The sequence below is a fragment of the Taudactylus pleione genome, unplaced genomic scaffold (assembly GCF_031769625.1).
Source record: "Taudactylus pleione unplaced genomic scaffold, aTauple2 ptg000041l, whole genome shotgun sequence".
NCBI lineage: Eukaryota > Metazoa > Chordata > Amphibia > Anura > Myobatrachidae > Taudactylus > Taudactylus pleione.
Genome location: NW_028284443.1, coordinates 18,886,814 through 18,904,108, shown reverse-complemented (window position 1 = coordinate 18,904,108; position 17,295 = coordinate 18,886,814). Strand labels below are relative to the sequence as shown.

Genomic DNA, 17,295 nt, shown 5'->3' with positions numbered 1-17,295 from the left:
CCGGCATGGGGCTGCGCAGCATGATCTCTGATGTCACGTCACGCTGTGCACAGCCGGGGGCTGGAGCAGCATCCGAGCGAGTGCTGCAGGTGCTCAGCACTGCCCAGCATAAAAAGAACCCTAAAAAGTGCATGTGATCACTGGTCCCGAAATCCCGGAATTGGAAGCTCCTAGGGAGCTAGGAAGGCCTATCACATGATTCAAATCCCGACAATTTTAGGTCATAATCCCGGGAACCCGCCGATTCCAGGATTGGCATCCCTACTTCTGTGAGTTTAAACTCTTTGTTAAAAAGAGAGGTCAACAGATAATGGCCAGACTAAGTTGCTGCCGCCTTCAACCAACTTTACAGTAGTGGTATACAGAAGAGCATATCTGAACACACAACATGTTGAACCTTGAAAAGGATCGGCTATGGCAGACCACTCATGTCTGCTAAGAATAGAATAAGGCCACAGTTGGCACATGCTTACCAAAATTAGAAGAATGGAAAAACATTGTCTGGTATGATGAATCTTGCTTTCTGCTGCAATATGCAAACGGTATGGTTAAAGTACACGTTTCAGGCTGGTTGTGGTGATGTATAGGTGTGGGAATTGTTTTCTTTGAGCAAATTAGGCCCCTTACACCGTTTGAGCATTGTATAAATACCACAGTTTCCTGGAGTATTATTACTGACCATGTCCATCACTTGTCCATAGTCTACCTCAGTAACAACCACAGTCTGCCTATATTCTAATGGATACTTCCAACTGGATAAAGTGCAGTCACATAGCACTCATTGGGGTTGATGTATCAAGCAGTGAATGGAATGGAGAAGAGAACCAGTGGAGAAGTTTCCCATAACAACCAGTCAGCTTTGAAGTAGCATTTATCAAGTACAGTCTAAAAAATAATAGGTAGAGATGATTGGTTGCAATGGACAACTTCTCCACTGGTCCACTTCTCCACACTTTTCGCTGCTTGATACATAAAAACCCCATTATCTCAAGCTAGGACCATGAAAATGACAGTGAGTTCAGTATAATCCAATATCACCAGATCTCGGTTCAGTAGAGCACCTTTGGGATGTGGTCAGGGGCGTAGAGCATCGGCCTGGGGGAAGGGAGCGTGACCTAATCGCGAGAGGGGGGCGCTGTGAGCCCCTCCGCCCAATTAAAATCCAGGGGCAGAGGAGCAATCTCCCACTGCAGCCCAGCACACAACAGCATGTGCTGGGCTGCTGCCAGGTAAGGGGGGAGGGGAGGTGGCATCGGAGCCAGGCCACCCCCAGGCCCCTCCCACAAGCCCATGCCTGGGTAATTAGTGTCCACTCCAAACCGCCCCCCTTCCCTCCCCTCCCCTCTTCGGGGCGCCCCTGGATGTGATGAAACGGGAGCAACCTGCAGCAACTGCTTAATGCTATCATGTCAGCGTGGATCAAAATCTCTAAGGAATGTTTCGGCACTTTGCTGGAAGGGGGGTCCTACACATAACTGGAAAGGTGTACCTAATTATTTATTCACTGAGTGTAAATGCCATAATTGTTTTCCAGTTGATTGATTAAGCTGGTCACAAATGCAAAAGTAATATATCTGTATTAAGAAATGGCTTGCGATTGGCACATGGGCTCCAAAACAGTCGTCATGCCTAAATATTATCTGATGAAAATCAGTCAGACACTTTCCAGGCATTATTGTTAATCTATTTGGTTGATAGTGCAGACACAGACAGATAAGCAGCTATGTGAATTTGAGAAGTGATGTGTAACTTTAGATGACTGACCTAGGAACTCTTGAATTTAACTTGCCTGGTCTCTTTTGCAAACAATTTGGCATTAGCTGCTACTCTTTTCTTCTTGTAGCTAGAAATAAACTTTAAGCATTTAAAATTGCACAAAAACTTTCAACACTTTGAATCTATAATATCTATCTTTAATAAAAGGACAAACTGTAGTTTTCTTCAAAATTAATACTTTTGGGTTTCACTTCTAATTTACATCTGTCCACAAGTGCACAATGGCTGTAACAGCAGTGCAGTTATAAAAATATACTACGCTTTCTATAACATTTTGTCAGATCATGATGTCATGGAGAGTTAAATAGTTGTACATCATTTTGTTAGCAGATATTTAAAAAGGAGAAAGTGTTTTAATTGGCAGCCAGATCTGTGGCTTAGACTCTGCATTGATTAATTTGCTAAAATCTCCCAATCCTTTGTTGATTTCCGTCGGCCTGCATGTACGGCTGACAGAACGACCCAGCTGCTGACGCCTGGCAGGTGATTGGAGCCGGTGACCAACATATTGGGTGGTTGAGCATTACACCGGATCGTGTAATGTGTACCGTCCGCCCCAATATGTCGACCAGTCGGGTGTATCATTGCGGGGTACACACATCGGTAAGTGTGTACCCAGCTTAAAAGTATATATATGAACTAAAATAGATATTTCTACTGAAAATTACAGATAATTAGTGTGCCTCTGTTGTTCCAACAATGGTCACACATATAAATAACGTCCTCCAACATGATGAAATAAAATTTTACAATTTATTACTAAATAACTTTCGTGCCCTGAGCTTGCCCCCAGCACACATGTAGGAGGCAGGAGCAGGAAGCTGGGTGCCAAGCATTTCCTAAGGGCGCCCTTCCAGACACTCCACAAGCTGGAGAAAGGTGCCTCCCCTTGGGCTTTGTGCAACTGCAGCGGTTACACATCCCTCATTTTAGCTCTTATGTGGTATGTTCCACCTCGTTACCTGCCTCTGCTATATTTCTGTAGTTGACTACACCTTATTGATGTCATGCACCACCCCTAATGATCACATATCCTTTGCCATTAAGTCACACCCACAAGCTACTGTATCAGGGTTTTCATACCCCTTCACTTGGTTTAACAGGAGAGTTCTGTGATTTTGAAGGAAAGAAAATAAAAATAGGCTTAAAATAACCATCACAGAAACTTTGTGAAGTCCTATAACCAGAATATTTTGTATCCATTCAAAACTATTAAATTTGATGTTGATTTTTGTATATTATTCTTAGCTCCTGTGTGATACCGTGACTCATTCACCTTAAGAACAATTTTCTGTTAAGAATATCATGGTTTGTAAATTATGTATACCTTTTTCTTTGTAGGTATTAATAACAGAGCATGGAGATCTTGGTAACGGAAGGTTTCTGGATCCAAAAAACAAAGTTTCTTATAAATTTGATCACTTAAGAAAGGAGGCTAGCGACCCCAGGCCCCATGAAGGAGAAAATGCCATAGAGTCTTGGAGAAATGTTGTGGACACGGCAGTGAGGTCCTATGTCAAGGATCATTATCCAAATGGTGTTTCTACTGTAAGTTTCAAATGCTTCTGGGGTTATCAAGAAATCTTAAATTAGGGATTGAAGAAAATGTTCTGTAATATTGGCTCTCCTCTCTTGTGCTTTTTTGTTCCAGTACTACTCACTGTTTTAGTTTTAATTGGCTCAATCCCTTCATTTGTCCAGGTTTATGGCAAAACAATTGATGGGCAGCAAACAATAATTGCGTGTATAGAGAGCCATCAGTTTCAAGCTAAAAACTTTTGGTGAGTAATATATTACTACTATTGTTAATAATTCTAAATTGGTTAGTCTTAATATTCCATGTGCTTTACTATATTTCATTTTTCAGCCTGCAGTAAATTTGTCAATAGCTGAATCACATAACTGCTATTGCATGTATATACTACTAGAGAAAGTTCAGTATTTATTCTCAAACTAAATCCTTAACACATTTTGGCAATCTAATTTATTCTCTTACAGGAATGGACGCTGGAGGTCAGAATGGAAATTTACAATCACACAATCCACTACAAAGGTTGTGGGCATTCTAAAAATTCAGGTACTTTAATTTTGTGCTGGATTTGTGTTTTTTATGATATTTTAAAATATCAATATAATTTATTTACTTAACTGTTTGTTTTCCTTATTCCTTTGTCAATTGTAACATGTGATCTGAATTACCAAACTTTTTAACTTCTTTTTATTAACCATAATTGTCACTGTTGAAATAATGTATCCATTTCTATTTGTTTCTATGGATGAACCTCAATGTCTATAGGTACATTTTTGCCAAGATTTATATATTTTTAGGTTGTCTAAATAAATCACCCCATAACTATTGCAAACTGTGTCCATGACTCCAGCTGTTCCTGTAGTACTCACACATGCCTTAAAGCCCCCATACATCTGCCGGCCATTTCGCCGATTCCCCGATCTGACCGGAACTGCAAGTGGAAATGACGATCATCTGCCATCGATGTTTGCCAATCCATCAGGGAATGAGTGATATTCTTCATGTTAAAAATCTCAGATTTGCTGATCGCGATAATTTTTGGGTCGGAATCAGCAAATCAGGGAAATCCCAACATATTGGATTTCATTAATGTCCCAACCACTGTGTGTGAGGATCAGGGATTGCCCCCCATACATTGTAGAGGGAACTATAGCTGGTCATCATTGGTTGGATGTGCTGTCAAATAAGTGGTCATTTCAACACTTGCTGTATTTATTCAAAGGTCTCCACAATGTCTATAACTGGAAATGAGTCCGTTAACTGGCTAAGACTGGTCTGTGAACAAAGGGAGTTGTGCAAGTCCCAGAAATAGGGACAATGGGGTGTATGGTAGTTAGGGATGAGTGTTGTAATAAACCACAGTTGCCTGGAGTTCTTTAGAGAGAGCTGTTGGGAAGGCTCATTACCCCACCGTTCCTGTGTATACCTTATCTGATTTTTTCCTGTGGAACAGCATTTTCAAGATCCCGCTGTCATGCCTATAAGTGAATGGAAAACTAGTCTTTCCATTTCAAAACATAGTTCGCATTATTTCTAGTTTATATATAAAATTTAAACTCTGCTCACAGATTTTCAGTTATTACTTTTGCTTCCATTTTCTGAAAGTGGCTATGGCAAATGCACAGTTTTACTTGGTTAGTATTGTTCCTAGTTCACCAAGACCCCAATTTCCCATCCTTTCCCACTGCCCATCTGTGTTTTTGCCTCTAGTCCAGTCTTCTTTCATTAAATAAACCTTCTTTTGTTATGATATAGGTTCATTATTATGAAGATGGCAATGTACAGCTAGTGAGCCATAAAGATGTTGAAGAGTCACTAACTGTGTCTGTAAGTATGTTACTGCAGGAAGATCATGGAGGAGTCCAACTTAGAAGCCTTAGAAAATAGAAAAATATAAAGGAGATATTGACCAATTGTCATGATATTAAGAAGATTGTGGCCATAATGCAATTGGATCATTAATAAGCTTATTTGTATCTGTAAGTTCCATCACTATCAGACTCGTATTGCCTTCTTTTATAGGCTGGATCTGTTCAGCTATGAACAGTTTTTGTCCTTTCCAAAGTGGAAAAAGATCCTGACGCTCAGACTGTGTGTAGGCAACATAAATCCATTTTCACAAAAATTTCCATGTTCTAATTAATATTGTTTTCTACAAGTCGCACCTCTGTCTCTACTATTCGTGGTACAAGCTATGTTTATGCTGCTTGATTGTTTTCATGTGTTGTTTGCTGATAGTTTTAACTTAACAGTGAAGGCAGCAGAGGTAGAGTATAGAGGAAAATATTAAATCAGCTTTGTGAAAGAGGGAAGTTACCAAAAAAAAAGTGAAGCTGGAAAGTCTTTAATGACTCATTGATTCAAAATAAGAATGTCCGTTCTCTTGGTGCAGTTAAACTAGAATTGCTTGTACTATCCGAGTGATTATGGATGGGGGAACGCATTTAGTGTATTTACAGATTAGGGGATGTTAGTAAAATAAAACAAATCTAACACTATAGCATGGTGGTTTTGGCACCAAAAACACAAAAATGAGAGAGATTTATTTAATGAGTCTCCTGTAAGAAGTGATAGCACACTAATATTCAGTCAATGACAGTTAAAAAAAGGAACTTGGTTCTAGCTATATAATGCCAGTGATCATGCCTTTATAAGGGATTTTGCATCCCATGGTATAATAGAAATTGTGAGTGTTCGATTCACTGTAGGGAAGCAAATAAAATGCCAAGACCTTAAACTGGAAATGGACAGTTGCCAAATAAACCCTACTCTGCACACAGACACATCGCTGAAAATAACAGCCCATTGCAGCCCTGATTATTTAGTAAATTACATTTTCCTATTTTCATCTTCTGGTGTATTGTCTGTAAATTGGACTCTGCTGAGCAACCCCAAAATGTACATGTTATGGTCTGCAGGCTGTCAGGATTATTCATTGTTGTTCTAGCAGAAGTGGGTCATGGCATAATACTTATTGTGAGGGGCTGTGCTCCAGCCATCAGTCAGCTACAAGCATTGCGTACCTAATTTATTTTTATTTATGCGGTTTTCTCATACAGAATGAAATTCAGACTGCTAAGGAGTTCATTAAAATTGTGGAGGATGCTGAAAATGAGTACCAGGTATGTATTGGCTGTGACTTGAAGGAATTGAAAAAAGTAAACTGAATGTTTATTGAGTCTTTAGATGATTTTTAAGTGGCGCTTTTAAAAGCTGACACATGTTCGGTGGTTTCTGCCGCTGGATGTAAAGGAGTAGCAATATTAAATACAGAACATGCCTGGTTTTGTATGTAGTATTATTGCTCCTTTAAATCCAGCAGCTGAATAAGGAGTGGCTTTGAAAAAGCCAATAGTATACAATATGTACACTTCCTTATTTTTGTAGTGTTTCTGCCCATTTTAAACTGCACAATTTAATTTTTGGTGCAGTGATACTGAAAGAGAGAGAGGGGTATTTTGTTCAAGATCAGATGAAGCCCATTTTGGGAATTTAACTTTCGGGATTCCAACAACTTTCTTCATCAACAGTGAAATCCAGAGAGACCCATTTTATAGTGCCTGATTTTACACTAATTTTCATATTTTGAGGAAATGTTAAAAGAAGCCTGGTTAAAACCTGATTAAAAATTTTGTATCTTCAATTGGAAAAATTCAAGATAGATTCAATAAGGACAGTAAATTGGTTCAATGGAGGAAGAGGTTTTTCAGGCTTCCATAGATATCAAGGATGTCTACCTCCCATATTCCTATATGGAGCGGTCATCAGCTTCTTCTGAGGTTTGGGGTGGGACATCGGCATTTTCAGTTTCAGGCTCTGCCATTCAGTTTGGCCATCTCTCCCAGAGTATTTACAAAGGTTATGGCACACATGATATACCTACTCAGGAGGAGGGGGATAAATGTGTTGGCTTATCTGGACGATTTGTTATTAAGGCTCTCTCAGTAGCTCTATTGCAACAACATTTTCAGATCACCTTAAACATGCTCCAGAGATTTAGCTGGATCATCAACTTTCCCAAATCAAGTTTAATTCCATCTCAGAGGATGGTATTTTTGGGCCTCTTCTTTGACACCCAGTGTCACAGATTGTTTCTTTCAGATGCAAAGATTCAGTTTCTGCAATTCCGAATAAGGACCATTTTAGAGATACCTTTCATCTCGGTGATAAGGGCTATACAGATAATGGTGAAAATTGTGGCTTCATTCGAAGCGGTTCCTTTTGTCAGATTTCATGCCCGACCACTACAGAAGCAATTGCTTCATCGATGGGTAAAACCAAACCCTCGATTAATCAAGCAGATGTTCAACTCACTGCAGACCCAGCAGTCTCTCCGGTGGTAGCTGCAGGATGCAAATCTGAATGGGTTGCCAGTAAAGGACTGGACCATTGTCATTACAGATGCCAGCCTAACAGGCTCGTGGGCGGTGGTTCTAGACACAATTACAGAATCTTTGGTCTGTCCAGGAAGCCGTTCCTCCCATCAATATACTGGAATTAAGGGCAATTCGATATGCATTGATTTAGGTTCATTGCTATCTAAAGAATTTACCAGAACGAATCCAATCAGACAATGCCACAGCAGTTGCTTACATAAACAAGCAGGGGGGCACACACAGCTGGCTAGCAATGAGGAAAGTTTCTTAAATCCTTCATTGGGCAGAAAACTGGGTTCCAGCTATTTCAGCAGTTTACATTCCAGGGGTGGACAACTGGGAGGCTGAATTTTTAAGTCGCCACAGTGTGCACCCAGGGGAATGGGAATTACACCAGGAGGGGTTTGCAGAAATAGTTGCCAGATAGGGATCTCCAGACATAGATCTAATGGCTTCTCGTCTTAACAAGAAACTTCGGCCCGGTCCCGGGATCATCAGGCGTCTCTGGTGGATGCTAATGTTGGGCGGAATATTCTTAGCACAGTCAGTACCGACGCTCATCCCTTGGCTTTGGTATGGATGAAAAAGGAAATCCAATTTTCTTCTTCAGGATCCATAGGGCTCCACAGGGTGACAATGCGGTGTAGGTGGGACCTGGAGGACCGGACACCAACAGCAAAGCTTTTCAATCCCAGGATGCTTCGGTCCTTCCCCCTATACCCCGCCCACAGCCTGAGGGCAACTCAGTTTTCGTTGGTGTCCAGCAGGAGCTTTTTTTTTAACAGAGGGGCTGCTTCAAGCAGCACAAGCTTATTTTTATAATTTATTTTTATTTCTAGTGTTTTGACTACTGAGCAGTAGCAAAAGACTATTCCTTGGACGTCTGCGTTGCTGCTCCATCACCCCTCTGCGGCGCCATAACCCCAAGCTCTGGCTAGGGACTCCCGGCAGGGCTCTGAGGGGGACTAGCTAGCAGGCTCACCAGGCCCCAGACAGCAGCCTGGAATCCAGGGGACAGGTTGCAGGGGCCCGCGTCTTTACGCAGTCTAGCCTCTGGTCTCAGGAGACGGATCGGAGGTGCTGATGTGGACACTGGTGCGTCCACGACTCCACTAGACCACCTGGGCATTAATTTAGTGGAGCAGGGCATATTTAGAGGCCAGGGGACCCGGTGGTTAATGTCAGCACGGATAGAAGGTGCTCTCCCTGCAGCCCTGCCCCAGCTCAGGACACCATTCCACTGCAGTCTAGCTGTTCCCTGAGCTGCTCCTCCCTCACCCTCCGCCCCCTCAGAGACGAGCAGCAGCCATTCTCTGCTTCACAGATCTCCGGGAACGCTAGGTCCATTCTTCCTGTATACCTCTCCCACAAGCCAGGTTATACAGCGCTATATCCTACCAGCCACTGCGGTCTGTGTAGTTGATTGTAGTGCCAATTGCAGATATATAGTGGTGTTTTTTTCTGCGTTTGTATGTGACTTATGCTAGCGCTGATCTTTGCTTTCTATACTGTCCAGCTTATACATTACCCTTTATTCTAATATACCCTGACATACTAAAGTATAAGGGGTTCATTGTACCTCACATCTCCTATATATTTGTGAGGGCTATCACATACTATATAGCGCAGTTGCACACTACACTCTACCATTTTACACATACCGCAGGGTGTTCACTGCACTGTATCATACTGTGTGTTTTATTATTCTTGTGGCTATGTCTGGCAGAGGAAAGAATAACAAGCAGGCTGATGCTGCTGCTCCTACTCTGGTGTCTTGTAAGTCCTGCTCAGCAGGCTTAGCCCCAGAGGACCTCATTCAGGATGACCATTGCAGAAATTGTTGCACAGACTCTGGCCCCTCAGCCCCAGTGTCTCCTCCTCAGGAACCACCCTGGGCTGCCTTTTCTCAGTTACTGACAAAGATCGTGGACCACTTAGCAGTCCCCGTGGTAGCCCCCCCTGTGGGATGGCCACAGCGGGGACTCCCTGCAAATCCTTTGCCTCACCCATGGGTGGAGTACTGTCTACCTCAGTACAGAGTTTGTCTAATACCTCTACAGTTTTACAGCAAATGCTGCAAAAGGAAGAGCCTTTACCTACTAAACATGCTGTGTTATCTTCCCAGTCAACCCAGTTATCTGATTCTGATATATCATCTGGGGAGGCAAAAGACTGACCTCTCACTGACTCCTTCTCAGGAGATGAGGAGCCCCCGTCTAAATTAAATATACCTGCTCTTGTGAGAGCTGTAAAATCTATTTTACAAATAGAAGAGGAAGAACCCTCACCTAAGGAAAAAAACAAACAGTTTTTAAATGACAAAAGGTAGTTTTACCAGAGTTCCCTCACTCTGACCAGCTATCTCATCAAATGAGCGAAGCATAGAATATGCCCGGTAAAATGTTTCAAATTCCAAACCGTTTAAGTTCCTTTTACCCTCTTCCAGCTACTGATTGCACTAAATGGGAAGTTCCCCTAGCAGTGGATTCTCATGTTACAAGTCTGGTTAAGAATGCCACCTCACCCATCCATACCACAACCTCCTTGAAGGATCCTACAGATAGATGTATAGAAGCTTGTCACAAATCCATATACTCTTACAGGAGCTATTACTCATCCTGCTAGGGCTACGGCCTGGGTGGCAAAAGCCATTGAGAGTTGGGCAGAGGCCCTCGAAGAGACATCTCCCCTGATGCTTCAAGGGTACAACTATCCTACATATCTCACATTAGAAGATGCAGTCTTCTACTTGGGAGAAGCAGCTATGGATACGGCTCTCCAGGGTATCTGCCACTTCGGCAGTGACCCACTGTATTGTTTGTCTCTGTTCCTGGAAAGCAGATTCAGACTAAAAAAGTACTCTGGAGTCTCTTCCTAATTCTTGAGATATCCTATTTGGTCCAGAATTGGATAAAATTGTGACTACTTTGGCAGCTTCCAAGACTGCGTTCCTGCCCTCTGTATATAATACAAAGCCTCGGACATCATCCATTTGGTCCTTTTGCCCTCAAGGAAAAGCTGCGGGTCAGTTCTTTCCACGGCAGCAGGCATCAGCCAAGGCTTCTAAGCCTGGGCTACTAGATGTCCACCTGCCAAGTCTGAGGACAAGCCTACAGCCTGACGGGATGGGGCTCCCCGGGTAGGAGGCCGACTTCTTCCATTCGCCCAGTTCTGGCTTCAGCCCACATCAGATGCCTGGGTAAGAGAAGTGGTTTCCCATGGATATGCCTTATTCTTCCAAAGGCGAAAGCAATTCTTTTTTGCACAGGACCTCCATTGGACCCAAGCAAGGCCCTACTGTTCCAAAAAGCCATTCAGTCCTTACGGAATTCAGCAGTAACACTTCCGGTCCCCTCCTCACAACGAGGCAAGAGCTATTCTACCCTTTTCCTGGTTCAGAAGCCCAACGGGTCTCATCGGCCAATCCAGGGTGCCCAGGTTTCGTATAGAAACCCTCCGCTCTATTATCCTAGCTATGGAGCATGGGGATTTTATGGTGTCTCTGGACATTCAGGACGCTTACCTACATGTACCTATAGTGCCTTCTCATCAACAATCTATCCGGTTTGCTATCCTGCAGCAGCATTAGCAATTTCAGGCTCTAGCAATGGCCCCTCGGGTCTTTACCAAAATCATGGTAGTTATGGCGGCCTACATTCGTCGTAGAGGGATCAGACTACTCCCATACTTAGATGACCTCTTGCTGTTGGCCAGCTCCCCCAGAGATTCTTCACCGCTATCTGCAGATAAAAACGCACAGTCGGCTGCTCATTTGGAAAGAGTCTTCCCTGACACCTTCTCAAAGAAGGGTACATTTAGGAGCCCTCTTGGACTCTCCGGTTCAGAGAATCATCCTAATAACAAACAAGATCTCATTAAAACAACACCGAGTGCGCAGTCTGCTCCGCAGTCGCCTGGTGTCAATTCACGCTGCAGTGCAGACAGTGGGATCAATGGTGTCCACCTTCAACATGGTGGAGTTCGCTCAGTTTCACTCCAGGCGCCTCCAACACCTGATCCTCTGCAGGTGGAACGGGCTACCACATCTACTTAGATACCAGATGATGGGCCTCCCCCCGGAGGTTCGCCTGTCCCTAGCCTGGTAGCTACAGACATTCCATTTAGACAAGGGTCGCCCCTTTTGGATCCCGGACTGGGCTCTCCTCACCACAGACGCAAGCCTCCGAGGGTGGGGCGCAGTGACCGGCCAGCACTCCTTCCAGCGCAGCTGGACACCAGTCGAGGCAGGGTTACCAATCAATGTCTTCGAACTTCGAGCCATCTAAAGAGCTCTCACTCTGGCTCAGGATATTCTTCAGGGCAGTCCAGTACAAGTACAGTCCGACAACTCAGTGTCCTACCTCAATCACCAAGGAGGCACTCTAAGTCGGGCAGCAATGGCAGAAGTGTCTCACATGGACCGAACGCCATCTCTGCAGTATTCATCCCGGGAGTTCTCAATTGGGAAGCAAATTTCCTCAGCCGTCACAATGTGCATGCAGGAGAGTGGTCTCTACACTCAGAAGTCTATCAGCACCTGGTGGACAAATGGGGTCTGCCGGATGTGGATCTCATGGCCTTAAGACACAACTACAAACTTCCAGTATATGGAACCAGGACAAGGGACCCCGAAGCAGCCTTCGTGGACGCATTGTCAGTGCAATGGACCTTTTATTTGGCATATCTCTTTCCCCCAATATCCTTACTTCCTCGAGTTCTTTGAAAGGTCATGCAGGAAGGGGGGGCACAGTCCTGTTGATAGCTCCGGCTTGGCCCAGACACCATTGGTACTCCAATCTTCAAAAACTCTCCATAGACGTTCCTCTTCATCTTCCTCTACGAGTAGACCTGTTGTCTCAGGGTCCATGTCTACATCCGGATCTAGCCCGTCTCTCTTTAACGACTTGGCTCTTGAGACATCCCTCCTAACAGCTAAAGGATTTTCCAGCTATGTGGTCCAGACCATGCTCAGAGCCCGTAAACCGGCCTTAGCCAGGATTTATCAGAGAATATGGCATAGATATTTCCAATGGTGTGCTCCGAGAAACTATGACCATCAAGATTTTAAGGTGTCTAGAATTCTTGCCTTTCTTCAGGCTGGATTGGATCTAGGCCTCCGCCTAGTATCTCTGATAGTGCAGGTCTCTGCTTTGTCCATCTGGTTCCAGCGCAGACTTGCTCCTATACCGGATGTTCATGCCTTCCTTTAAGGTGTTCTACGTATACATCCTCCCTTTGTCCCTCTCGTGGCTCCATGGGATTTGGCAGTGGTGCTCCAAGCACTTCAGGAACCTCCATTTGAACCCCTGCAATCAGTGGATGTTAAGTGGCTCACTTTTAAGACTGTTTCCTTCTCTGTGTGAGAATGTGATTCTTCAGTGTAAAAGTCTTCCTTCTCTCCTCTCCTGCTCCTGCCTTGGGCTTGTTAACAAAACTGAGTAGCCCTCAGGATGTGGGCGTGGTATAAGGGGAAGGATCGGTGCATCCTAGGATTGAAAAGCTTTGCTGTTGGTGTCTAGTCCTCCAGGTCCCACCTACACCCCATTGTCTCCTTGTGGACTTTGAAGAAAGAGAGTTAACAAAGGTAAGTTTTACCATAACTCTCCTTTTTACTCACTGTAAAATCTCTTCCTTGGAGTCCATCTGGTGGATGCTAAGGACCCTCCCTTGTTTGGTTTTTCATACTAGATACCTATTGGTCTCTGGTTTCTCAGTTCTTTCTGTGGCTCTCCTCTGGCTTTGTAAAATATTAGACTGAGCTTACGGTGGAAAGGGAGTGGTTATATAGGGGGTGGGAGCCAGTTTTCAACCAGCTAGTGTTCCGACTCCACCCTGGCGAGGCCACTGTCTGCATTTTCCGATGCAGACTTCCTGACCATGGCTACAGAGCTGAGAGGGGTAAAAATACATGGCTCTGATCCAGGTTTTTTAACACTGGTGTAACCCGTGTCCCAGCTCAGAGAACCCCTTTCACACTGCACCGCAGTCCCGGGTCGACCACTTTCACACATAAGCAGTGTCTGCCTTAGCATTCGGTGTGAAGTCATTTAACCACTTAACTGACTATTTTTTCCAGCAAAACCGGTCAGAAATTGCCAGGTCCGTGGGGGAGTCCGGAGAGTCAGAGGAGATCTGCTCTGCACATGTGTAGAATGGATTTCCTCTTCAAAAACACAGAGCTAAAGCACAGTTGTCAAGCGTTTCCATCCCATGCGCCCACGTCCATTAAGTGGACGCCTTTTACTGTCTGCCACTGAGGAGGTAATCTGTAACAACCCCAACCAGTCCCGAACAGTCAATGAGCTCCTTCTCGGCGCAACCCTCTTCTAAACCCTGGGTTTCGCCATTAAGTCATAAACCAGGCCACTGACCTGAGTTGCAAGTCCTAAGAATAATCCTAGTCGATTGCAAGGTTGCGGACCCGGGACTGTCAACCCAGGTCTGATCCTTTCAGACAAAAGCAGGACCTGGGTCGACTCGACTTGCCCCGGCAAATTACCAGGTATTTGGCTATGTCTGAAAGTGGTATAAGTGAAACACCTGATACCAGTCATTTGTCCAATGCACCCCCTTTATTCACTTTGATATTTTTGATATATAGCTGGACATCTGGCCTTTCTTGTAAGCCAGGGGTAACTCCTTTCATCTGCTGGGAAGCAGGTAAATAGGGGTGCAAATTAGAAATTGCACGATTAAAGAGGGAATGCAATTAGCAGCAGTAATTTACCATGGATTTAAAAGGGTGGTATCCTCTGGCTTTAACACCCAGTGCTATTCAATTAGAGCCCCTTTTTTCTCGCCCGGTAAATTACTGTGTTAACCCATAGAATCCGGGATAAGTTCCTGGACTTAAGGGGTTAACGCTGTTACGGCACCCTAAAACAGGCTATTTAACGCAGGTTTCCAGCCAGCTCAAAAAGATAGAAATCCTCGATAACTGCGGGCTCAGCTCTGCTTCAGCTCTAAAAAAAAAAAAAACACAAACTGGCGCTGGCCTCAACAAGATAGGCTGTAAATAATAAATAGATCTGACTGCTGCTCCAAAATCAGGATAAGTTATACCAAACCTGTCAGTACAGAAAGCACCAGAGAAAGTAGAATAAAGGAGCGCTATCCGAGGAGTGATTTAATACATACTTGTCGCTGCGTTAAGGTAATTATATCCGTACAATTTTAACGATGGGAGAGCAGATATAGAAAAAGTCTATATTGGATAATGTGGTGCACTCACATATAGCAGCTTGATCCCATTTACGGATAGAGAAGCCCCTTAACTTAATCAGTGGCGTCCTCTTTAGCGGGCTCCAAACCAAAGGTGCTACCTGAATTTTACCCGGCACAGATATATAGCAGCCATTGGGCAGTGTGATCACACTCGTGGCTATCCACAGTATCAGTATTATTCTACTTTCTCTGGTGCCTTCAGCTCTAACTGAATAGCCCTGCTGCTTCAATTACCCTGTGGGAAATTACCGTGGCTAATTCAATTCCCCCCCTTAGTGTAAAAAAAAATATATATTTTTTTTTTACTCTTTGTAAAGCACTGTGTAATATCAGCATTATATAAATAACTGTTAATAAATACACACATTGCATGTTACATATTTGGGTTATTCACATAGTTTGGATTAACATTTGCATACTTTTGTATTTCTTCACATCTGGTAATTCATGATAGCCCATATGGACAGTATATTCATATTAATGCATTGCACCAATTAAATAATTTTCTGCCATGAGGAAGACAAATAGGCCTGGATAATTAAAAACCTGTCAGATGCAGGTTAATGACATGTAAGTGTGCCGATTCAAAATGCAGTTTAACTAATCACACACAAAAGTGCAGTAGCAGTAAGTGTGTCTGTGTAATGTATGAGAAAGCATGACTAAATACTGTATTTATATTTACATTATGTGCTTTTCTAAACATTCTCATCAATATCATGTGATAGCACTTGGGTGCCCTTAAAATACAACAACAACAAAATCTGTACTACATGCATAGGTTTTTGATTGTACAGTATTTTCCTTAGTTTACGTCAATGATGCAATTTGTTTTCCTCTGGATGAAACTTTAAAGCATACATTGATTGGAATATTCTAATGGTGTTTTCTTTCCATCGTAGACTGCAATTAGTGAGAACTACCAGACTATGTCGGACACTACTTTCAAAGCCTTACGCCGGCAGCTGCCAGTGACACGTACTAAGATTGACTGGAACAAGATTCTTAGTTACAAAATTGGAAAGGAAATGCAAAATGCCTAAACTGAACATTGCATGACTGGATGATTTTAGTGTCTGTGCATACAAATAAACATAGCTGCAAACATATTTGGAGCTGCCAACTTTCCTGGTCAGCATGGCCTTTTGCTATGAAAAATAAGAAATCGCTATAATTAAAGTAATTCAGCTACAGCACAAGATTGATCTCATCAGTTTTCTTTTGATTCTTTCATTTCATTTTTTTTCTGGGGTTTATTATGTTCTGTATTTCATTATTTCCCCATTGGCCAACATATGTAAACGGAAAAAGAAATTTTAAAGGTATAGGAAAAAGCTTAGAGGTAATGCAAAATAAAATGTTAAAAATATTTAAATTTCCCATCATAAATAATTGATACTAAAAGTTTTGGTGCCAGATTGGATTAAAAATGTGTACAATATGGCTTTGCTATACAGAGAAGGTGTTTATTGGTAAACTCTAGCCATACAAAGTCCTTTAGTCTTTTTCTCTTCACTATATTTGGAAATAAGCTTCATAATACTTCTTTATTTTGTTCACTTAAACTATGTTTTAAAAAATTCTATATAATCTCTAATTTCTCATGTTACTTTGAGAATTTGTTAAATCCGACATTGCTTGAAAATAGTAAATGCTTTGTTCATGCGATAGCTATTTAAATTGATCTGAAATCCATCTGCCCTTGACTTCCTATTTTTTATTATATAGCCACCAATGTATTATAAAAAGGCAAATTGTAATATATATACATATATATATAAAAAAATCCTGTACTCCTTATCATGTCTGTCAGTTTATTTTCCTGTTCTTCACTTGAAATGTATTACAATTCAATGTGACATTAAAATGCAGATTTTCTATGTGTCTGAGTAGGACTTGCTTGTTGCACATGTTCTAATATGTTTCTTTAAAATTAAGTTTAAGGTCCATCAAGCTTGGAAACTGGTATTTTTTTTTTTTAACCTAAAATATTTATCATTCACACAACTCTTTACATATGCATACACATTTAGCTAGGATGCTGAGATGTTAAACTGGATACATGAGGTTCAACAGTTTCACTGCATTGAAAGCTGTTAAAATGATTGCAGCTTTCCAGTGTGAGCCCTATCCAAGATTGGCATTGTAAGTACTGAACATTGGATAAGATAGCGATGATAAGCTAGGCAATGTATGAAGTCAGTTCGCCCTGACCATTGCGTCAGCTGCAGGTGGCATTGCCCTACCACCAGAGCAGGGACAGCACCAGCGGCGGCTTCATATCTGCCTGGCCGGGGGGGTCTGCAGTGCACATCATCTAGCTTCCTCCCTTGCCATCCCGGTGTTCGACAGCTGATGTCACTGGAGGTGGGGCTTATGTCCGCAGGT

General features: G+C 42.8%; 1 protein-coding gene across 1 annotated transcript in view; it reads left to right on the top strand.

The window, feature by feature from the left end:
* CAPZA2 (capping actin protein of muscle Z-line subunit alpha 2) overlaps positions 1-16,787 on the top strand; it is a 42,387-nt gene extending 25,600 nt beyond the window's left edge. Inside the window, exons 5-10 of the mRNA XM_088457681.1 lie at positions 3,118-3,324; positions 3,478-3,557; positions 3,775-3,853; positions 5,063-5,134; positions 6,367-6,429; positions 15,810-16,787. Of these exons, the coding sequence (XP_088313807.1) occupies positions 3,118-3,324; positions 3,478-3,557; positions 3,775-3,853; positions 5,063-5,134; positions 6,367-6,429; positions 15,810-15,950 (642 nt within the window). The 3' untranslated portion in view covers positions 15,951-16,787. The remainder of the gene's footprint in view (positions 1-3,117; positions 3,325-3,477; positions 3,558-3,774; positions 3,854-5,062; positions 5,135-6,366; positions 6,430-15,809) is intronic.
* Positions 16,788-17,295: the final 508 nt, after the last annotated feature.